Source organism: Pelodiscus sinensis, chromosome Z, assembly GCF_052426305.1.
Source record: "Pelodiscus sinensis isolate ZL-2025 chromosome Z, ASM5242630v1, whole genome shotgun sequence".
NCBI classification, from domain to species: domain Eukaryota; kingdom Metazoa; phylum Chordata; order Testudines; family Trionychidae; genus Pelodiscus; species Pelodiscus sinensis.
This window is the reverse complement of record NC_143085.1, coordinates 33,372,717-33,396,464: the sequence shown is the minus strand read 5'-3', so window position 1 is coordinate 33,396,464 and position 23,748 is coordinate 33,372,717. Positions and strand designations below refer to the sequence as shown.

Sequence of the window (23,748 nt, the reverse complement as noted above, 5' to 3'; positions counted from 1 at the left end):
TTTTTTTTCCAATCAATACAGAAGACATCTTTTTTAAAGTCATTATTGTATGCGTATATTCCACTGAACTTCATTAACAAAACAAAGGCTTTGCGAAGACTCCGGGGCTTTACAATTCTGTGGTTCCCCAGAACACATTTCCCCCCTGCTGCACAATTCAGCAGAACAGCTAAGACTCCTGTGAGAAACAGAGCAAATTACACACTCACAAATCCTGAAAAAAAGGTAACAGAGTGGGAGAGGCCAATTACACAAACACTGCCTATGTGCTACCAAAGTACCTGGCAAATCAAAGCAAGCTAAACTCCTGGCATCAGGACCAAAAGGATAAAACTATGGAATTTACATGGCCAGTGGCAGAGGAAAATAAGTAGCTCATCCTTCTTGACTACAGCCTTCTGGAAACATCTCACATGGCCACTCCAGACTAATGATGTTAAAATGTGTTTAATTAAATAACCGTGTAACTGCTGAAATTTTCAGCAGTTACACGCAGGGGGAGAGCGAGTGGGTGATTCCCTGCACATACTGGCTTCCTCCTGACACAGAGGCAGCAGCATGGGAGGACAGTTGGCTGCCTGGGAGCCAGTGCATATGGGGAGCCAGCTTTTAAGCCAGCTCCCTGCATGTCTCAGGAGCCTGAATATAATCCTGAACGTTAACTGATGAGCCCAAGTCTAACGGTTAACCATGTACATGTTTACACTTTCACATCCCTAGTCCAGACCATGCTATTAATCCTGGATTTCTTCTCTGCATTCATGTCGGTGTCCAGTGAACCTCTCTTATATCACCCAAAATTCACCTGCCCAGAGAGAAGTGTGTTCACTGCATCTCCATGCAGGGCTGTTGGTCTCAGTCTCCAAACCCAGAGCTTAGACTGACACAAAATTTGGCACACTCAAATATTGATACGCTCCCACCCCAACTTTGGGAAGAGGTTGAGCCAGGCTGCAAAACTCAAACTCAGGTCTGAAGGGTGAAGACAGGCATTTCTGATCCAAGGTTTGGTCTCAAGTCTGGGTCTTTCTGTGGGGCACCGGAGTCTCATATGGACACACACAAAAAAGTCATTCTGGCACCCAAATGTGGGAGTTGGATGGACAACTTCCTGAAGAACAGTGCGTGCACATGCATGAAAAGAATGGTAGCTGTCTATGAAAATTTGCCACATCAGGGCTAGGAAATCAAAACCATTTCTAGTAGTCAAAGGCTGCACTTCAGATGAGTCTCCAAGTCAAGGGCTCCTCCAGCATGCCAATATAAAACAATGGCTTATGAAGAAACTTTACAAATGAAGACCATTGTAAATCATCCATTAAGTCCTTCCACGAGCAAGTGCCTGTCATAAGGAAGCAGTTTACAATAAGTATCTTCAGATAACTTCCCCAATTGTAGTTTAGTCTAGCTATCCCAGCTGGACTAAGGTCTGGCCTCCAGGAACAGTAAACATCAGGCTGGAGTTGGAGGCACTGCAAGGCCAGATCTCATAAACACAAGTCAGAGACTGGAGATCAGGAGATGAGGTGAAGTCAGGTATTGCAGCATCCAAATATCTGTCTGGTTGCCCTGGCAACCTCCCATGCCTGCCTACCTATGGGGTTAAGTAGGGGCCTTTGGCCAGTCAGGGGGCCACAAGGTACTGTCTCTTTGGGTCTCATTGGCAGTACTTCCTGTGGCACCTCCTCTCCACAATTCCCTCTAGACCAGGACTGGGCAATCATTTTCACAGGGGGGCCATTTAACGAGTTTTGATACTAGACATGGACTGGCTCCATCCCCCAGAAGGGGTGGGGCTTGGGACAGAAGGGGTGGGGGCTGGAGACCAGCCTCCCTCCAGAACTGTCTTAGGCCAGAGGCTTTAAAGTAAAAACAGAACAAGGGGCCCACGGCTCCCAGCCCCACTGTTACCACTTCGCCTGGGAGGCGCCCGAGTTACTGTATGGCTACTTAAAAGGCTTACAGCTCTAGCCCCTTCTGGGGTAGCTGTGTGACTGGAAACCAGGGGCCATTTAAATAGATTCTACTATTTGAGCCACTCCCTGGAAATTGAGTGACACAGGCAGCAGAGTATAAACAGAAAGTGACCAGATGCAGCCCACAGGCCGGATTAAAGTGTTAGGCGGGCCAAATCCAGCCCCCAGCCCTGCTCTAGGCACCATGCATCTCTGGCTGCAGGAGGAAACTTCGTACTCTCACCCTGCATCCAAGCCAATCAGTCTCTTGCCCTCTGCTTCAACCCTGGCAGGGGCGCTAGACCTTGCGGGAACCACAAGCTGTTTTGAACAGCTAGCAGTTCCCTTAGATCCACGTGACCCCTACAGCCAGGGCAGGGACAGGCAGAGAACCTGCCTGAGAAACCAGCTGGGCTGCTGGCCAGGAGTTGCCCAGGTAAGTTTCCCATCCAGGGCCTGTCTGGAAAAGTCTGGTACTTAATCACTTTTCAAATTCTTGGTGGGCCCTATCAAAAATTATTGCCCACCCCTGATGTAGAAGGAGGTAAGCCCTGTAATTCTACAGCCTCTCCTGAAGAGTATTATTGGGGCAGAAGTAGGTCTAGCTCCTCCTGCCATGTATCTGAGAGAGGACTGAGCCAAGCATGTAAAGGGAACAGAGAGGAGCCCTCATTCTCCTCTCACACCAGGGTTGTTCCATTCTCCTTCTCAGAGTTGCTCCTGATTTACCACCAGAGTGAGTGAAAGGAGAAGCAAGGAGACCCATGTCTTCTAAGACCAGCATTTGGAACCACATTCTCATGGCTCATAGGTTGCAAAGCACTAGACAAAAGCAAGCAGCAAGCATTCACTTACCATCATAAATGAGATTGTCCGTAAGTAAAAATCTTCCATTGCCAGCATCCAATAATCCCCAAGTGGCCATTTTACATTGTGTGCTTTAAATTAATGACTCTTCAGTGACTGTATCCATGTGAAAGTCATGAGCAACATTTCATTTAACTATAGGGCAGGCAACATTTCATTTCTAGAACCAAGGGTTGTTTTTGTTCTTAGCTCCATTCTAACGTGTCTCGAGCCACTCCCCACAAAAGTGTGATATAAAGTGGATATATTAGTGGTTGCAGCTGGATGATGTAGTGACAACGAAAATGTGCAACATAGACAACAAATGTCTGAAGCATCCAAGTTGTTTGAGAGATAAATATACTTCTCTGCCAGGATGAACTGTGCCAGATTTCAAACATCTGATTTCCTCCTAACATTCTTGACTTGGATATGAAACTCTTAAAACAAGTGCTTGTCGACATGCCACTAAGGATATTAAACAACAGTGATTTATAATTTAAGTTTCAGATACACCCACCCTGAATTGAACCGATTCATATAAATAGATGACTGCAACACAACAGCTTCCTACTATGAAAGCGAGCATGAAAAAGCAGCAGCTGGAGCAGCAAACAAAGAGACAGCTGCCAGGGAACAAAATATTGTGACTGTATAACAAATTGTTCTCACTACTGCTTTCAACGTCTGAATTGGACAGTTACCTATCCTTGTGTGCATACTATAGGTCCGGTGCATTATACAGATGTCACAAGTAGTAAATGCCCTCTGCTCATTTTATGTCTTTGTCCAGTTGTATTAAAGTAAAGTAAGATCAGAATGATGACAGACTGAGCAGAAATTGAGTATTGTATTAACATGGAGGAAAGGGGACCTTGTTTTTAGAAGTTCTATGGAGTACTGACCCCAGCTATCATTGGGGCTGGTAATTAGATAGGGGTGGATCCAAAGCCCATTGTATTCAAGAAGAATCTTTCCAATGACTTTGAGGGTCTTTATTGAGATCTAGGAGAAAAGCAATGGTAAAAGGAAGACAAAACAGTGGCAGGAATGTCTTGAAGGCTGCTCCTCATGCAACCAGGTCCCCCACAAATGCAACAGTGACTTGCACTATAAGAGGAAGAAGGGGTTTCACTGTCAAAATTGCTGCACACCAGTCTTGGCTGCATCAGTCATGTGTTTGCAGCACTGCCCTTAAGACAGATTGTCCCATGCCACCCAAAGAGTGAACTCTGCTGCGTTGGCATGAGCTTCTTCAGTCCGATTCCTGGCATTAACTTCCATCAAACCTCATCAAGTTGCTCCACCGCTGGCAGCTTTAAATAAATATATGACCTAGTCAAAGGGTGCTTCATTTCTGTCTCTCCCTGCTCCACATGCACCATGGAAATTCACTTGTGCCTGTGGAATCTTAGCTAATTCAATGCATTTGGATCAGGTTGGTTACTTTGCACTTTTGCAATGATTTGAGTGTTTGTAGGAGATGTGGCTCAGAACTATCATCTCATACCAGTGCAGAGCAAGGCAATCTTCACTGCCATCAGTAGAGCAGCTCCTGATTTATACACGGAATCACTGAATATTAAAACTGAAAGGGACCTCGAGAGGTCATCAAGTCCAGTCCCCTGCCTTCATGGCAGGTCCAAGCATCATCAAGATCATCCCTAACAGACGTTTGTCTACCCTGTTCTTAAATATCTCCAGAGACGGAGATTCCCTAGGCAATTTATACCAGTGTTTAACCACCCTGGAAGTTAGGAAGTTTTTTGTAATGCCCAACCTAAACCTTCCTTGCTGCAATTTAAGCCCATTGCTTCTTGTCCTATCCTCAGAGGCCAAAGAGAACAATTTTTCCTCGCTCCTCCTTGTAATACCCTTTTAGGTACCTGAAAACTGCTATCATGTCCCTTTTCAGGCTTCTCTTTTCCAAACTAAAACCTAATTCTTTCAGTTTTCCCTCACATGTCATGTTTTATGGTTCTGTTATCATTTTTGTTGCTCTTTTCTGGACCTTCTCCAATTTCTCCATATCTTTCCTGAAAGGTGGTGCCCAGAACTGGACACAATACTCCAACTGGAACCTAACCAGCGCAGAGTAGAGCGGAAGAATGACTTCTCGTGTCTTGCTCACAACACTCCTGTTAATGCATCCCAGAATCATGTTTGCTCCCTCCTTCCCCCACAACAGTCATACTGTTGATTCACATTTAGCTTGTGGTCCACTCTGACCCCTAGAGCCCTTTCTGCAGTACTCCTTCCTAGACAATCGCTTCCCATTCTGTATGTCTGAAACTGATTGATCCTTCATAAGTGGAGTACTTGGCTTTTGTCCTTATTAAACTTCATCCTATTTACCTCAGACCATTTCTCCAGTTTGTCCAGATCATTTTGACTCTGTCCTCCAAAGCAGTTACAACCCCTCCCAGCTTGGTATCATCTGCAAACATATTAAGCGTACTCTATGCCATCATCTAAATCATTGATGAAGATATTGAACAGAACTGGTCCCAAAACTAACCCCTTGCGAAACCCCACTTGTTATGCTCTGCCAGCATGACTGTGAACCATTGATAACTACTCCCTGAGTTAGGCACCCACTTTATATAACCCCATCTAGATTATATTTCCCTAGTTTATTGATAAGAAGGTCAAGAGAGACTGTATCAAATGCTTTAGTCAAGTCTAGGTAAACCACGTCCACCGCTTCTCCCTTATCCACAAGATGTAATATCCTGTCAAAGAAAGTTTTCACACGGGTGAATGGAGTTTTGGCCCTTTCAGCTTTATAATTCAGCTACATCAGAAATGCAGGCCAGACATCAACGCAAAAGAGTGCTCCAAAAACACTAGAAAGTGGTGTATGAAGGTCTATGAATTGGAATTCCTTCTAGTTCAGAGGATCAGTACATCTCACAATGCCAAGAAGCCAAGATCATTTTTCATACATGTAACCCAGAGGCACTGAGAAAGCCATGTGACTGTACAGCACGAGCTAAATGCCAACCGGCTTCCAGCTAAAGCTCCCTATTCAGTGGTCTCAGTGCCTCTGGGTTAGATACAGATGGGGATAGGAAAAGAAAATTTTAAAAAAAGACTAAAAATTTCCTTCAGCAATTCCCATCAGTCATCCTCCAGCCAGTCTCCTCTGTAGCTCCCGCCATCTGGTACAGATTCTCTGTGTCTCTCTCATCAACGCAGCAGGCTAGATCTTCAGCCGATATAAATCAATGGCAGCCAAGTCTGTTTACTTCTATGGAGTCACGCTGATACAGACAAGTCCTGGATCTGGCCTGTTACCTCGCTTCAAATCTTAGCTGAAGCCCTCCCTTTCTCCTTTGCCTCCGTGTGTTCATTTTTCTCCACCTGTGCTCTTATTTAATGCTGTTATTAGTGTTTGTAGCTGTAAAGTGTCCTGGCAAGTTGTACATATTACAGCTTGTGTGTATGTCCAATACACTCACTTTGCACTGCTCAGTGAAAGGACAAGGCAGAGACATTTGGGGATGTTGGGGAACATTTTGAAAGATTCCCTAAAGTTGCATAAAATATGACAACTTTTTCAAAAGTAATTGTTCTTGAGTGACACCTTGCCTTCCCTTTGGAGGCCCAAAAATGCTTCTGGATGCAAGCAAAATACAAAGCAGAATACTTACTGTTCCTTTTCACTGCAGGAAGGCATACCAAAGAGAGAGAGAGACAGAAAGAGAGAGAGAGAATAAAGATTAGGTGAGAAAAACAATGACGACAACTCATGCTAGCAGCAGTAACAGCACTGCTTGTTTCATCAGTAATTCGAACTGACAGTTTGTTGCTTTCTCTATGTTCCCATTATTCCTTGAGAGCCCAATGCAACAGGGCTGTCTGATGACTGAGCCCAAGCATCAGAGTGGCCACCTGGGGCCTATACATGCACAGCAGAAGCTACCTGCTCTCCTTTCTTTCCCCACTGCATAAGAAATGGCAAATGCATCTGAGGCACACGAACAAGATGGCCACGGCTCTTAGCAATAGCAGCAAACCCACAGAGGAAAGGAACAGGGACAGATCATCATTGCTAAAGAGAGAGGCCACCAGTAAAATCCTGGGCCCAGCAAGGCTGATTTTAAGACTTGATTTCAAACTCCAAACTCCAATATTAAACTATCCTATAAGGCCTTAACTAGGTGTTTGAACAAACCTAGAATCAAAATACTCCCAAGCTCTGGGAACTTTTGGATGCAGATTCTGCGTAGCCATGGGCCCATGCTCCATAGGGACCTGGGCTACACAAGTGAAAATACCCAGCCCAACAAAGGATGCATCTACATAGCACCCTAAACTCGAAATAAGAGAAACGCAATTTGCACTATACAAATTGTGTATTTTATTTCAAATCTATTTTGAAATAACTTATTTTAAAATTTGTTCACATCTACACAGTGCCAAATTTTGAAATAATGTGCTATTTTGAGACATCCCTTAACCCGCTTGGAATGAGGATTCCCGGGATGGCAAAACAGTGCGCCTTTTATTTCAAAATATATTTCAAAATAACAGGCAGTTTGTGTAGATGCAGGGTAGCTATCTCGGGATACTTCTGGTATCCCAAAACAGCTGTGCAGTGTAGGCGTACCCAAAAACGAAGCTGTATCCAGGGTATGTGCATGTGTGTTGCACTTTTGAAGAGACTCAAATCCAATCAACCTTTAACTTCTCTTTTCTCTTGGCACGTGATTTTGTTGACTGAAGTACACATTCTTCCCTAAATAATTAGCACAACATGCTGTCCTGTAAATTATTCACGTCATTTTCACTGATCTTCAAGGCTCACTTTTCTAATGAAGTAGATTAATAAGAACCATCATATTATAAGTTTCCATCATAAACTCTCCTCCATCCTCTCCACCATTTTTGTTTTAAAAAAAGTAGAAGGTTGAAGAACATGGCTAACAAATCCAAGTCTTTCTCAGAAAGAAAATTTTCCATGTGATCTCTTAGTCTAGGGATGCTATAATCGAAACCTATTCACCTTTTTCTTTTATAGAGTGGCTCTCTTTTCGGAGCTAGTGAGAGATCAGGTATGCAGGGTAAAGTCACTTACATGCCTGTGAGCTTTGCTCGGCCAGCAATTTAATTTCTAATGAACTCGCTACAGAACACAGTAAGTCCTGTGAACTTCTATGATGTCTAAACATTAGGGGAGAAAGTCCTCCAAATATTTATAAGGAATACGTTACTTGGATTTAATTCCAGAGCAAACTGACAGCTTTGGTTGTTAATAAAAAATATAAATAAAAAATATTAAAGGTCTAGTAACAAATGGAATTTACTTGTTCAGACGCATCTAAATGCTTTGCTCACTGGAGACACAGAGGGTGTGATTGCATGTGAGGGCTTTTTGAAAATCTCATGTCCCTGTTGTCATCCATGCAGCTCCATCACTGGTGACAGAGGTGGGAGTGCCAATACAGACCAGGCATGTGCCTTTCAGCCATCCTAAGCTTCCTTGTTCTGAGCATGCTAGTACAAGAACCAGCAATCAGTCTACATTAGGGCTGATATGAAATGAATGGAGATTGCCTATCTCCTAGAGCTGGAAGTCCCCTGCCTTCATAGCAGGACCAAGTACTATCCCTGATAGATTTTACCCCAAATGGCCCCCTCAAGGGCTGAACTCACAACCCCGGGTTTATCAGGCCAATGCTCAAACCACTGAGCTACCCCTCCCACCATAGAAGGGCTCCTTCCATAGAATTAGTAGGTAATTTTCACAGATAATTCAGCACGGTGAAGGCCCTCATGTCAGCTTCCTATCTCAAATTGTAACAGAATAACACCATTCGTTTTCAAAAAGTACCAATACCAAGATGATGGAGGCAATATAAGAATCTGGATTGACAGCTGGAGAGATTTACAATTTACATTGGGAGAACAGAGTTGAATCTACCCTAGAAAGACATTGATTAATCCAATTCAGTATGTATGTGTCAAGTACATTTGTGTAGCAATACATTGTTTAGCCACAAACAAGTCTAGATTGACGAACAGGGATCCCCTTACTTGGCTCGGAGGGACATTGGTCTGTCATTTGGACACATCCACCGATCAGTACTGCTGCCAAACATTGTGTCTGTCATGGCTGACTCTTGAGGCTATCTGGAAAAATAAACAGAGTTTGCAAGTCACCAGTAAGATAAAAATACTAGATTCTTTTACTCAGAGAAGTTGAGAGAAGCTCCAGGAAATACATACAGTGGAGCCATAAAATAAATGGTGTTTTCCCACTGAACATTTAGCTATAACCAGTGCCTTTTCTGTCACTTTAATCAACAATAAATCTCACTTCAGCACATAAATATGTAATGTAGAGCCTTACTGAAATGCACCAGCACCACCAATTCTTCCATAAATCTGAGAAATGGTTGGAGATCTTGTTCATACAGGATTATTCCTGTTCTGAATAGCCTCTGTAACAATAGTATGAGAATTCAATTTGCATAGTTTAGGTTCCAGATTAAAGTTTACACCTTGGCTGTACAGCCGCTCATAAGTTAGAAAATGTCTGGGTTTCTAATTTTAAAAAATAGATGACCAAGAAAGAGGGGCAGTTTGGTGGAGACAATTAAAATATTTTGGCTAAGTTTGTTCTCCTGAAAGTTAAAGAAAGGGGAAAGAAGCGGAATATCAGCTTCATCCACAGTCCAGGTAATATGCATCAATAACACTACCATCTACACCAGTGATCACCAACCAGTAGATCAGGATCTACCAGTAGATCTTGGAGCCTCTGACAGGGGATCCTGACAGGTTTGGCCAGGAAGCTATCAAAAGCTGGCACTTCAGTAGCCCCTCCATCCACTGTCATGTTGCTCCTACACTCTGCCTTAGAGCTGTCCTCTGGGAGCCTTCTGCTTGCTGTGGAGAGTGTGGGAGGGAGAAGAGGAGGGCACCGATATCAGGGTGTCCTCTTCCCCTCACTCCTGTACCCCATCTCCAAGCTTGGCAATGCAAATCTCACACACACACACACACACACACACCCCTCTACCTTCACTTCTCCTGACCCAACACGTATGTGGGGAGTTATATTTACTGCTTGCAAAGTGGAGTTTTTTTGTTTGACTGTTCTGTGCATTTCAGAATTTTCATTTCTCTCTCACACTTAAATATAATTCTTTGAGTAGTGAGATCTAAACTGCCTAACCCAGCGTTTCTCAAAGGGGGTTGCTTAGAGGGAGATTGAAAACAACTTGGGGGGGGGGGTCGTGAACAAAGGAGAGGCTGGTTGCAGCAATCGAGGGGGGGGGTTGCAAGCAACTGAGAGGGGGGTTACGATATCATAAGTTTGAGAACCCCTGGCCTAACCTGTTGTGGCTGGAGTGATTATCTCTATGATAACTGCTGCTCCTGGAGGTGGCTGGCATGTCCCTACAGCCCCTGAGAAAGGCAGAGCAGAGGGTCTCCACATGCTGTCCTTGCCTGCAAATACCACTCCTGCAGATCAATAACTCTGCAGGGAACCACGGCCAGTAGAAGCTGTGGGCTTAATGCCTGTAGATGAGGGGCAGCACATGGTGCCATGGAGCCATTGCTGCAAATGCCAGCTGCTTTCAGGAGCAGGACAGGGCCAGGGCAGGCGTAAACCTGCCTTTACCCCACTGCTCCACCACCCAGAAGCCGTCTCAATTACACAGTGCCCAGCCAGAACCTGCTTCCTGAACCCCTGTCCCAGCCCTGAACACAACCTCCTGCCCCTGACGTGAGTTCCCCTGCACTCAAACTCCTTCCCAGAGCTTGTACCCTGAAACTCTCCTGGACCCCAATCCCACCCTGGGCTAAGCCCGGAGACCCTCCCATACTCCAAAGCCCTTGGCCCAAGACCAGAGCCTGCACCCCAACCCTTTACTCCAGCGTGGTGAAAATGAGTAGGATGGGGGAGGAAAGGGGATAGAGTGAGCAGGGTGAGGCCTCGGAGAAGGGGTGGAGCAGGAGTGGAGTCTAAAACAAGAGGCAGGAAAGAAGCCGGACAAGGGTATTTGGGTTTGAGGTAGATCTTACATTGCACCTAAGTTGAAAAAGTGATCTTGTGGTTAAAAAGGTTGGAGACCACCGGTCTACACCAAGGTGGTATTTCCAGGGTAACAAAAGTTTTGATAGTTGTGTGTGAGAAACAATATGTCCAGATCCCATTAATGACCCTACTTTGCCACAGACATAAGCAACATCTAGTATTTCTTTTCCATTTCAAAAGAAATTCTGCAGTTTTGAATTTCTCCATTCTGAAATGGAAATGAAAAAACAAAATAAATTCATTTTCTGTAAAATGAAATTCAGAAATAAAAATAATTTGAGAACTATCAAAACATTGATAAAACTGAAACATCTTATTCCAATTTTAACCGTTAAAAACTTTATAATTTTTAATATGAAAAATTATTTCAATTTCAAAATGAAAAACCAAAACCATTGTTTTGAAAGTGTTGAACACCTCGGCTATGTCTACGCTCGCGGCTTCTTGTGCAAGAACATCTTGCGCAAGTGTTCTTGTGCAAGAACTCTTGCACAAGAAAACATCCACACTGCCATGTGTGAGCTGTGCTTTTGCACAAGAGCACCCATGGCAGTGTGGATGCTGTCTTTCGCAAGAAAGCTCTGGTGGCCATTTTAGCCATAAGGTTTTCTTGCAAAAGAAATCCCTGCTGAGCATCCACACTGCCCTCTTGCGCAAGAGCTCCTGCACAAGAGGGCTTACACCTGTCAAAAAAGAGCGTAGCTCTTGCGCAAGGAGCTGCCTCTTACCACGCCGTACTGTAAATTTACTTGAGCAAGAGCAGGCGGGCAGTGTGGATGCTCTGCAGATTCTTGCACAAGAACGGCCGTACTTGCTCAAGAAGCCGCAAGTGTAGACATAGCCCTCCTGTTTTGACATCAGAAAGAGCAAAATGAAGTGCTCTGGTAAAGAAAAATTTGTCTAAAGCATTGTCTAAACTACCAAGTTTTGTCACCAAAAACTGCCTTTTGCTGGCAAAACAGTGAGAACATGCACACTGCAGAGCAACTTGACAGGAAAAAAAGTTTTGATGACCATAAACTTCCACCCCTAAAAGAGACTTTTTTTCCTTTTCTCCTCCCTTTATTGTTGGCAAAGGGCCAGTATGGACTCTGCAGCTTGTTTTGTCCAGAGAATTGGCTTCCACTAGTATCCCACAATGCCTGCCCTGATGGCTGTGTTCAGTATTTTGATCTCTACTGAACTGCAGCGATGTGCCTACCCCCCTTCCCCCCGACCCACACACACACTCCCTTCAAAGCTCCAGGAAGTATCTGGCATCTGAGTTAAATATTATTGGAAATTTGGGATGTTAGATATCAGGTACTTGAATAGTCACGTAACCACACAAAATACTGTTGGTTATATGACTATTCAATAGTCCAGGGGTCAGGTCCAACAGACACTGCACTACCAACCCCAATCCCAGGGAGCCCCCTGCTACCTTGCACTGCTGCCTCTGTATCAGAGGCAGCAGTGTGAGATGCCAGGCAGGAGCCAGTCCGCAAGGGAAGCCAGTTTAAAAACTAGCTTCCATCATAGATCAGCTGCCTGCCACCCTGGGCTGCTGCCTCTGATAAGGAGGCAGTAGAGAAGGGTGGCAGCAGCTCCTGTCCACAGGGGTCCAGCCTCCCCATGGACAGAGTCTGCTTCAAGGGATACGGAGCAGCCCCTGTCTGCAAGGAGTTCAGACATACCCACCCCATGGACAGAGGCTGTTTCATAGCAGACTCACCCGCCCTCTCGACCCCCCCCCCCCACACACACACTGCTGCCACAGATAGAGGAAGCAGCATGTGGGGACAGGTGGCACCAGGAAGCTGGTGCTGGGAGAACTGGCCTCTCCCCCACCACTCCCGCTGTAGGAGGCAGCAAGGGGGTGGGTCTGTGGAGCTGATAAGCACGGGGAGCTTGCTTGAAAGCCAGCTCCTCATGTTTATTTGCTCCAGCCTACCCCTCCCTCCCCCCCAACTCTCCATGCTGCTGCCTTTCTCTATCAGAAGCAGCAGCGTGGGGAAAGGCAGGCAGATCCAGTGCTCATGGTGAGCCAGCTGATACAGAGGCAGCAAAAGGGGGGGAAGAATGCATGAAGTCAACAAGATTAACCGATAAGCTTAGGCTTATCAGTTAATCATATAATCGACTTCACACTGACTTTCCTATTGGAAATGGAACCTGGCACCAGGTGGAGACGGGTCTGCATCAATCACTGCAAGGGGAAGTGCTGTAATTTTTGGAAAGGAAAATCTGAAGTGGGGCCTGCAACAGAGTTCTGAGCAGCTTTGGAGCACTCTTGACTCATGAAACCACAATCATAGCTGCCTTCACTGGCCCTGCAAGTTGAAAGTATCAAAATATCAAACACCATGCCCAGTGGGGTGGGAGACCAAACATGGGATGTGGCAACCAAAAGAGTACAAACAGACAGAAGCCATGGCAGGAAGCACAGAGGTGACTCAAATAGAAGTGACTTGAATTCTGCTTGCACAAGAATGTAAAGAACTTTCTCTCTCTAATATCCTGGGACTGACAGGACTATAACAATACTGCACACTGGAGAGAACTTGGCATTTGTAATCATGATTTCTATTGATTCCTTTTTCCATGTTTGGAGCCACCTAAAGAACTGGCACTATATAAAAGCTGATTTATTCATGGTATGCTCGCTACTCTGGAAAAACAGGCCATGGGAAAAACCAAATCCTATTATTTCAGCTTCATCAGCAGCTCCCACCCAGGAAAGAGGAAAATAAAAATAAAAATGAGAACCAATGCTTGCCCTGTTTGAATATTGACTGATGTTCCAAAAAGCAAGTAAAGGACAAGTTCAAACTATGCAGGTGGACAGTAGGACACCAAATACATTTAGGAAATTCTGCAACCATCCAAATGTCCTATATCAGGCATATCCAAAGTCCGGCCCGCAGGCCAATTGCGGCCCGTGTTCCAGTTTAATACGGCCCCACAGGTAATTTGGCAATATCTATCTTTTATGGCCCCCAACGAATCCATATGTATTGAGATGAATACATTGTAAAATCTCAGTTAATGTCAGTTGGTCTAAATCAGTTATAAATATATTTGGACACAACATGTATACTTGGTGTTATGTTCCTGTTCATATTTTTTGAACTTAAAAGTTTACAGACAACCTTTATTACCAATAATATGTAATGTACTTTACAATGTTCCTGACATATATTTCAGCTTCCTGGATTTTTTTTTTCATCTGGCCTTCAGATATGAAAGGCAGAGTGATTTAACACCTGTTTAGATTTGTCATCCATGTGACGAAATGAAAAGTATGCCGTTTGCAATAAACTTTGCATAAAATAGTTAATTTGCATTTAATTGTAATGGTTCAAAGAATGTCAGGCAAAATGGTCGGCCCTCACGCATGTTCACTTCATCAAATCTGGCCCTCTTTGAAAAAAGTTTGGACACCCTTGTCCTATATGTATGATTGTAGCACTCAATTCTGTCTGAAAATAGCATAAGTAAACACTGCTGGAGAAATCTTAGATGCTGCTAAATAGCAGGGATAAACCACCACTGAATAAGCCATTCCAGAATTTGTCAGCTCATTCTATTTCTTCAGGGGATTACACCAGTTGAGGGGCATTTTTACATACTGCACAACAAATAGAAGTTAGAAGGAATCATCCGTGTAAAGAAAACTGCTGAGTTAAATTCTCACCCAGGCTAGCAAATCAACAGACTGACAGGGTTCTATTTGGCTTGATACGTGCAAGCAATCAGGGAGAAAGCAGTATTATGGAGCTACAAAACAATGGGCACATGGGAGTGGGAGAGAGAGGTTATTAGGGTCTTTTTGCTCTCAGCTGTTAATCAGGGAGCTGTCAAATTTCCAGAGACTACTACCCACCTTTCCTCAAGCCATTAGCTTTCTAAAAAAGGTCACCATAGCAGCAGCTCCAGTGAAAGGGTGCTAATTACAATTCCTAATGGTATTCCTTTTTCACAGCCAATTAACTGAAAAGAGTTAACACGATATCTGCCCTATAGAGCATATAGGATATCTCAATATCCAGGTGACTAGTGTACAATGGATTAGATCAATAGCAAATAAGAAAGCAAGAATTATCTTTCTGCTGTAACTGTGTAGCACCTAGCATAGTAGGAATTCTGTCTCTACTAGATCGGTGTATGCATCATGGCACAGATATTTACTATCACCGCCACCTGGGAGAGTTTAGTGCCGTGTTTTTGCATACAGTCATCAAAAGACAATAGCAACATAACCTGAAAATAAGGGTCACTGGAGTTTCAGCGGCACTAAACTGTTCTACCTACTTACTAGAGAAAAGCGAGACTGCCCTTAAAATCAGTAGTTTGGGAAATAAAATAAGTGAGAACTCTAAAGGTGTTCATGTTGCTGCAGTTTTAATGAAGTTACAATTCTTCTTTTTCGTTAAAAGCTTCTTCCAGTCAACAGAAATATGGCTCCTAAAATCTCAACCCTGACAGCATAAATCCCCAAAAAGTGTTACCATTCCAGACATTTCACCTCTACCCCCTCTTTTCTTTCCAGCCTCTTTTCCCTTCAGGACAAACTGGTAGAGGTGCTGCTACCGCCAGAGTGATCTGCTGGGATCAAATTTCTGGAGTGCATTTATCATATTGTACCGGATGCCTGCATAACTCCCAGCCCTACGTTCCAATTTCCTTTTCCAGGCTGCCGCAGAAAGAAGAATCTCCTGCAGAGCCCAAGTCAGTGTAAGAAGAGGGAGGGGGCTGTTGCATATTCTGGCCTCCAGGCTAAACTCCTCAAACCTCATTCCTCACCTATTAAACGGCAGGACGTGAACACTTCTCCTCCTCTGTCCATCAGAAGAATGCTTCACATCCATTTTACCTCGGCCAGCACCCATTGCTCTAGGCAATGTCCAGGTCCTTCTCCCCAGTGAGGCAGTGAAGACATCTTTGAAAAGGGAAAAAGATATTCCCCTCTCTTGGCAGTTAGGGGATCCCTGCTTTCCTCCTTCTCAACAAGGGCAAATATGCCCTGGGGTGGGCTAGTCAGTGTCAGCCATTGTCAATTTCAGCATAGACAATACTTGATATGCTCTCAGCAGGGCCCTTGCTGCAGCCTCTCACACTATTCACAGGGCTGGCCGTACCATGAGGCGAACTGAGGCGAACTGTGGGGGGGGAGAGGCACCACTAGGACCCAGAGTGTAGAAAATTGTGTCTGTTGCTGGTGCGTATGTATTCTCTCTGCTCTAGATGCACAGAGATGGTGGAGTGCCATGAGAGGAGTAGAACAGGAAGAAGGCGGAATTGAGACCTTTCAAAGTTTTGACCCAAGCGAAGGAGCATGGGGGCGTCATTTGAGCTCCCCGCCTCAGGTGCCAAAACGTTGTGGGCCAGCCCTGACTCTTCATGTTGATTGTGGAGGGCTCATTCTTCTGCTGGCATAACTCCAGTGAAGCTACAGCGTGGCGGAGAATCTGGCCCTGAATTTGTGCTGTCTGGGCCAAATGCTTTGCTTCTTTACACCTCCACCTCTCCAAAGGTGGGAGACAAATTTGTCGCTGGGGGCTTGATGCTCTGCTCCATCCAAGCTCTGCTCCAGTCACAACTTTGACCCAGCTCTGGCACAAGGGCTGCCCGGAGGCAATGCTTATTTATACCATTCGTCCCATCTGCTTCCCATCCCTAGAGGAACCCCCTGTACGCTCCTTGTTGCTCTTGGGCAGGGGGAGGTAGCAATGTTAAAAATCATGGGAAAACTACCATGCAGCTAGATTAGAAACAAAACCTCCCCTTAGGACCGGGAGGTCCCATGTTCCCCTTACAGACAGCACAAGCAGTCCATGAATCTCTGGCTAAAGAACCAGCCTCCAGCAGTAGGATTAGCTAAAGCCCATCAGATACCAGCGTTCCAAAGGGATCTGATTGTCCAACTCAAAAAAGACATGCCCTCTTACGATGCATCGACAGAGAAGAAAACCCCTTTATTCCCACAGCCTCTGGGCAAATGGCATTTGCTTTCCGCAGGTTACAAAAGAGAGGCCAACACAGCTTCAGCCGATTAGCAATCACTGCTGGAATCACAGCAGCACAAAGTAGCTGAGGTTGCCCTCGTATGCCACATCTCTTCAGATGGCTGGGGCTAAACTGCTCAACTATTAAAAGCCATGTAACCTTAACAAGCTGGGCCTCTACTTATAAACTGGCCTAGGCTGCCATCCCAGAGGTCTTAGATAGCACTTCACAGAACAGCATGAAACCGCTGGAAACGTTGTTACTCTGCAGGAACAGTACATGCTAGATCCAGCCAGATGCCCATGCAGCATCTCTGCATCTGGTCTTGCACAAATGCTGAGACACAAACTTGCAACACTCCCTTGAGCTAGCAGGCTCTAGGCATTTATTGTGTCCTGGTGAGAATCCAGGCAATAAACCCCGCGATGAGCTGCTACAACAAAGGTTCAGCATCGCTCTGTCTGTACCAAGTAAACGGCCTCTTCAGTTCTTGATTATTTTTTTTTTATCTAGCCTAACTTCCATACAATGCTTTCCCAGCATCCAGAAAGTTCATCAGCTAAACTAGACATCCTATAGCAGTGAGGCACTGTAGCCTAGTGAGTACAACACCGGCTAGGAAAGTCAGGTGACCCAGGTTCTGTTCCCAACTCGGCCAGCATCTTTCTAGTGCAGTGGTTTTCAAAATACCCAGTAGTAGGTGGTGGAATACCAGGCACTGGGTCTCATTGCTATAGGGTGATCAATGGGAGTGTTAAGTGGCTTCCTGGCACCACAGCTTGTGCTGCACCCCAGAAATAGCCAGCAGCAGCCCTTGCTCCTGGGGGCAGAGAGAGCACACAGGGCTCTGTGCACTACCCCTCCCTGAGCACTAACTCCGCAATCCCATTGGCTGGGTACCTGCTGCTGGCTGCTTCTGGGGGCAGCCTGGTCAGGAGAGGCAGGAAGCTGCCTTAGCATCCCACTGCCTGGGAGCCGCTCAAGGTAACCCCCTTCTGACCCAAGCCGGAGCCCACACTCTAGCCAAATTATGTTGGGGTCACAGGTAATCAACAATTTTCTTCAACTGGGTCATGAGAAAAAAAAACTACTGTCCTAGGAGACCTCAAGCAAGTCACTTCACCTCTCTACGGCTGAGTTTCCCCTCCTACCTTTTATCCATCTAGACTATAAATTCTTCAGGGCAGAGACCCGCTCTTGCCATGTATCCATGCAACCCCTAGCATAATGGGGGGCCCATAACACCAAACAAACAAACACTCACCACTTCCATGAATGATCATTTCCAAAAACTGGCCTTGGAGTCTAGTGGTGGGAAGCTGACCCAAAGTATTGAGCACAGAGGAGGGAACACGGTGAAAGGCATCACTCAGCGACCGTATCTACATCTGCCCTTGACGCCACTGGAGTCACTGAAGTTTGCCTTTGACTCAACTCATCGCCCTGTGCGTGTGCCACAAGCACTGGCAAGGTCGGCTGTCTTTTAGCCTTCTTTAATCAGCGTCATGCCGGGCAGACCTGAACGCTGTGTGCCAAACACACACTTTGTAGAGCCAATAAGAACAATCCACTTGTGTGGCCCATTAAGGCCACATCCTTAATTTAACTACAATCTGCAGGGCATTAATCAGTTCTAGTGTTGCTCATCAGCCCCCAGAGCGCAATAAGCTTGCCAATACAACCACCACATCCTCTCTCCGGCACATCCCCTGACCCACCGCAGCCCCATAGCTTCAAAAGGAAAGGATGTGCCAGGCAGGTAGCATTAGATATGGGTCGGAGCTGAAAGCCAGGTTCCAAACACTGCACCATCCTGATGTTCAGAATCCAACTGATCCTAAAGCAGCTATTGAAAAGCCAAGGCTGAATGATGGTTTACTTTGGGAATGAATTTGGACAGCGATACTAGGGATTATTATGGACAGTGTTCCCTCTAATTTTTTATGTTCTGGTGTGGAATAAATTTTATGTGCACCAATATGGAGGTGATGTTTGACATGTCACCTTCATTTGGGTATACGTAACAAAATTCATTCCACACATGCACAGTCTGTGTTGGGGGTGGAACTGAGGGGGTTTTGAGTGTGGGAGAGGGCTCAGGGTTGGAGGAAAGGGATGAGGGGTTTGGAGTGCAGGCTGCCCTAGGGAGAAAGGACTCACCTCATCCCTCTCTCACCACACCAGCCCAAGGCCAGGTGAGAGGCACCTCTCTCCTGGCTGTGGCAGGTCAGTGCTAGGACAGAGGAGGGGTTCCTCTCCCCCAGCTGCAGCAGGTCTGTGCTGGGACGGGCACAGGGACATCTCTCCCTGCCACACCCTTGAGCTCTGGTGCAGGGCTTAATAGGCAGCGACTGCACAGCTTAGAGGAAACTTAGGTTATGGGAGTATATAGCATTACCTAGTGTATTTCACAGTCAGGATCACTAGATAGCACAGTCCAGCTCAAAGGAGTACTTCACAAAAGAGCCTGCAAAAAGCAGTACACCTTGATTGTTCATCCCATCCATCCCGGAGCAGCAGCTCTCTCTGGGACGCAGCACAGTTTCTGCTTACCAATGAAGAACAACCATTTAGGCGGGTGTGGGGCAAAACACCATTTAAAAGCCCCCCTCAAATGAGAACCAAGCCACATTAGCCTTCACAGGGCAAACTGAAATGCAAGAACAATTACAGGTCATAAAACTCCAGGTACCTGTGAAAGCTCCCTCTTTTTAAATGTGCATGGAGTGCAGAAGGGAATCCCTGCTGGCCAATGATAGACGGGTATATAATTAGGACAAACGAGGAAATTTTTTTAGTTTGTATCCAAATACGCAGACCTTGACTTCAATATAGCCCTATAGCCAAGCAACCCAAAGCAGCAGCAACTGCTGTGCACTGAATCTAACATTCACAGCACAGATTTCAGCCTCCTAGAAGACAGTGGACAGGAAAGCCGCTCTTACCACAGTGGGTTCCAGGGCCAGGAGCAAAGGCTTTCAGTTCTAGTTATTGTGATTTCTAGACTGCAGCCAGAGCAGCATCACTCACGACCCCCATACACCCGAGCCTTTTCAGAAGATAGATTTTCCTAGAATGACATTAACGAACGAGGCCAAATCCACTTCGACTCAAATTGCCAGGTCATTGATTCCCAGGCCAGAAAGGCAACACTGAACTTGGGGCACTCAGTGACTCAAATTTACCTACACAGCTGCCTATGCCTAAGGACAACCCTGACCATGACAAAAATGCTGTTTAAAGCAGGCAAGATGCTTTGCATGCTCTCACCGCACTCCCACCCCTACTCTATAGACACACAGGAAGAGAAATTGGTGATGACGCTTATCTGGTTTCACCAGATGCCTCTGCAGCCTGCCAGATACGTGAGCTGAGCCAATGCGACAAACAGATTCATTCCGGGAAGCCAGTGGAGAATGGAACAGAATCGGTCTGGCCTGATGTGCCTGCATCCTGCAGGTTACCTCAACCAGAAGCTCCTGCCAGCCCTGAGAGCGCCTTCCCAAGCCAAGTGAGTAAGAGCCCATGCACAGACCATCCCAGGAAGAGGACACATGCAGCTAGTCCACTGCACAGTCCACACAACAGGACTCCACAGCAGTTAAGCAGCTGCTGGCTTTCCTAATGCCCTTTTTATAACAAGAATGAACCCAGTTTCATGTGTGCTGCTGCTTATTGACTGGCTAGGGGCTATGTCAGGGGCGGGACTTTACACTGCTCTGAAGTTGTCCAGATCTCTGCTGAATTAAACCCTATAGCCAAGTCCTTGTCCTGGGAACTAGAGTTTCCTCAGTGACCTCCGAGATTCTGATTGGGAAAAGAGTTCTGCAATGTACCTACTAACACTGCATTTCATGTGTCACCCCTTACTCTGATTTCCCAGCTCTCATGGGAAGCTCCTCTGTCATTTTGCATCTGTGGGCATGTCTACCACAAAGCCACTAAAGCTAAATGAAAGAGGGTTTCCTCCACCACACTAGCCCATCTCAGAGATAAAAACTAGGTTGATGGAAGAATTATTGTCAAGTTAATTGCATCTACACTGGCGATTAGGTTCACCTCGCTACAGTGCTTAGAGCACCGCATTTTTCAGAGCCTTGCATGACATACCATGTAACCTTTAGGTGCAGGCCACACTTGTGAAATATGGAGGCTTGGCTCCCACCAGCTGGTATGTGCCACAATGAAACTTATGACTGATGCATTTGCACTTGGCTACAAACCAAACCAGTTAATTTGCTATGGACTGTAGGTGAAAATAACATAATTAAAATGAATGGGAGTGAAGATTCATAGCTGCTTCTAGGCTGGCTGGATCATTTTATTTAGGACTAGCAGATTTACCCAATTCTGCCTGGGTCCATAATTCAGGAATTCCATCAAGTATATTTCATTTCTTCTTCCCTATAAACTAGAGGTCAGCAGCATATGGCAGGGGGCCATAAGTGGCACATGAGCCAATTTTGAGTGGCACGTGTAGTCTGCAGCTCCTCCTCCTCTCCCAGTCACTGGTGAGCCTGCAGAGCCACACAGCTTGGAGCACTTGCTCCGGCCTTTGGGCATTCAGAAAAGGAGGAGGTGATGAAAGCCCCGACCAGACCCACTCATGTCTGCTCCCAGTGCCCCCAAGAGCTGCCCCGGCTCTCTGCCTACTTCCACTGGTTGGCACAGGGACCCTGTGAAGAGCCACGAGATTGAGGTCCTGCCCTGCATGGACCGCTACTGCTCCACCCACCCAAGCCCCGTCAGCGTGCTCCTCCCTTCCCCACAGGAAAAGCCAGAGTGGAGCCCAGGGCAGGAGACCAAGTGGGGCACAGGGTGGAGAGAGCCCCCGCCCCTTGGAGAGAGTGGTGCAGCCCAAGGCAGGAGGGTTAAATTTTGGCACACCACTTCAGAAAAGTTGTCAACCCCCGCTATAAACTCTTAAAATTCACTATGTTTTAACAAAAAAGGATTATAGTCAATTTGGTTTCCAATAACATTGCTTCTTGTTTTCAAACCTTAAGCATTGATATAGCTGTGCCAAAACAGCACACTGCTCCAAATCAATCTAATTCCAGGTTTATCCTATTTCTCTGGCTCATCTTGCTTCAATCTCCTTCAGCATTCACTCAGTTCTGTCAATGCTGTGGGCTGTACTTGCTTTGATGATTCTGTCTCATTTCTGTGTAGTTTTATGAAACGCGATCCCATTCCAGGCACAGACCATTGTTCTGGCACAACAAACACCTGACCTCACTTTAAGTTCTGATAAGAGGAAGCTACAAACCAAATTAGGTGGTCCTAGCTCTTAGCAATAGGAGGCATTTTTGATCAAACAGAAGGACCAACGCTCTAATATATATAGCAGAGAAGAGCAGGGTCCTGAGAGAGCAAGCCAGACCCTAAACAAAACTATGGTTAGCACCTCGTGTTCATACCTATTTCAAGCTGTGCAGCACTGGAAGAGGAGTGAAAACCTGACGGGGGAAGAAGAGGAGACTGACCACACCTCAGGTGCTGCTGGTGCCATCCCAGGATGAAAAGCTGCAATGGCAGGAACTCAACATGATCTCCCCACTCCTGGGAGCAATGATGCTGAAAAGGGGGAGCACTGTTGGCTAGAAACAGAGCACACACACAAAGGGGCTCCTGGGATTCACTGCTTTCCCTGCGTAGCATTTAAGACTTCCCCAAATCTCTGAGAAAAGGCAAAGGTGCTTTTGCTCACCCAGTGTTCTAGTCTAGTCAGGTTCTTCTACCGTGCTCCTCACTCTAGCATCTGAGCACCAAGATGGGTTTCCAACCTACAGCACCTCAAGGGAGCAGAGGTTCAACAGCCACTGACTGCCTTCTAGAGCCTACCACACCACATTGGGGTGCAGCAAGCCAGGCTGCCTCAAAGATGTCATCTGCACCTCCTTGATCCAGCTCCAAAGACTCCCAGTCAAAACAACTTTACTCTGGGGTAGGTTATCAGGTTGGGTTCCAAAGGAATTGCTTTTGGCTGGCAAAGCTGCAGCCATGAGAGCTTTGCCATCTAATCTAATGCAGAGAGAGCTTTCCGCTCCGGCACCCAAGAGCTGAACTATGATGAAACAAAAACTCTCCCCCTAGCCCAGCTGGCTAACAAGTTATCCCCCCTGCACATCCCTCCCACTCCATGCTTTTCAGGCAAAAAGAGAGCAAATAAGAACAGGAGCCTCTAATGGCTACATTAGTTTACAAAAGCCATGGGATTAATTTGTATATTCAAGCCAAAGAGATTCGTATTGAGCTTTCAGAAGTTAGCTGGAAATGGACTTCTTCTCTGAGCCACTGTACCACTGATTACTAATAACATTCTCTATTGCATTTCTTGCTAACCCCTACAGTGTTAATGTTATAAACCCTGGCTTATCAGCTTCCTAATGCTTTTAGAGAGGGAAATTTACCATGTGCACAGTGTCTATTTGTGCTTCCCAGATAGGAAAAATTAAATCAACATGTGTCCCCTGTTCACGTTGGCTTTTAAAACATGGATATTTCAATCCTGAAGCTGAGGTTGTTTTAGGTTGGTTGTTTTTCCCTGGTGCAATGGATCAAACCCACTTCAGCTTGCTGGCTGGCAGGGCAGTTGATTGAACTGTTTTCTTTTTGTCTTTCAGCCTGTATGGCTTGCGACGGCATTAATGACTAGAGACTGTCCGCTCGACAGGGTGGCCCCCAAATCCACCTGAAAGGGGAGAAAAACAATGATGCCATTCCAGCAGGAGCAAGGCTGGGATTGATGTGATAGAACCCTATCCTATAAAAGGACACGTCCGGGTCAAGCAAACCCCAGAAAGCCAAGCTAATTTTCTTGAGGGTGACAACTATTGCTCTGACAGATGCCACCAGCACCTGAGTGAAGGAATGAAGCCCATGACTGAAAACTAACTCCTGGGAAAT

The 23,748-nt window shown here is 45.8% G+C and overlaps 1 protein-coding gene across 4 annotated transcripts in view; it reads right to left on the bottom strand.

The window, feature by feature from the left end:
• The window catches only part of RPH3A (rabphilin 3A), a 159,067-nt gene that overhangs the window by 93,095 nt on the left and 42,224 nt on the right, over window positions 1–23,748 (bottom strand). For all 4 annotated transcript variants that reach the window (XM_089775195.1, XM_089775197.1, XM_089775196.1 and 1 more), the window contains exon 2: window positions 8,841–8,936. In XM_089775195.1, the coding sequence (XP_089631321.1) occupies window positions 8,841–8,917 (77 nt within the window). In that variant the 5' untranslated portion in view covers window positions 8,918–8,936. The remainder of the gene's footprint in view (window positions 1–8,840; window positions 8,937–23,748) is intronic.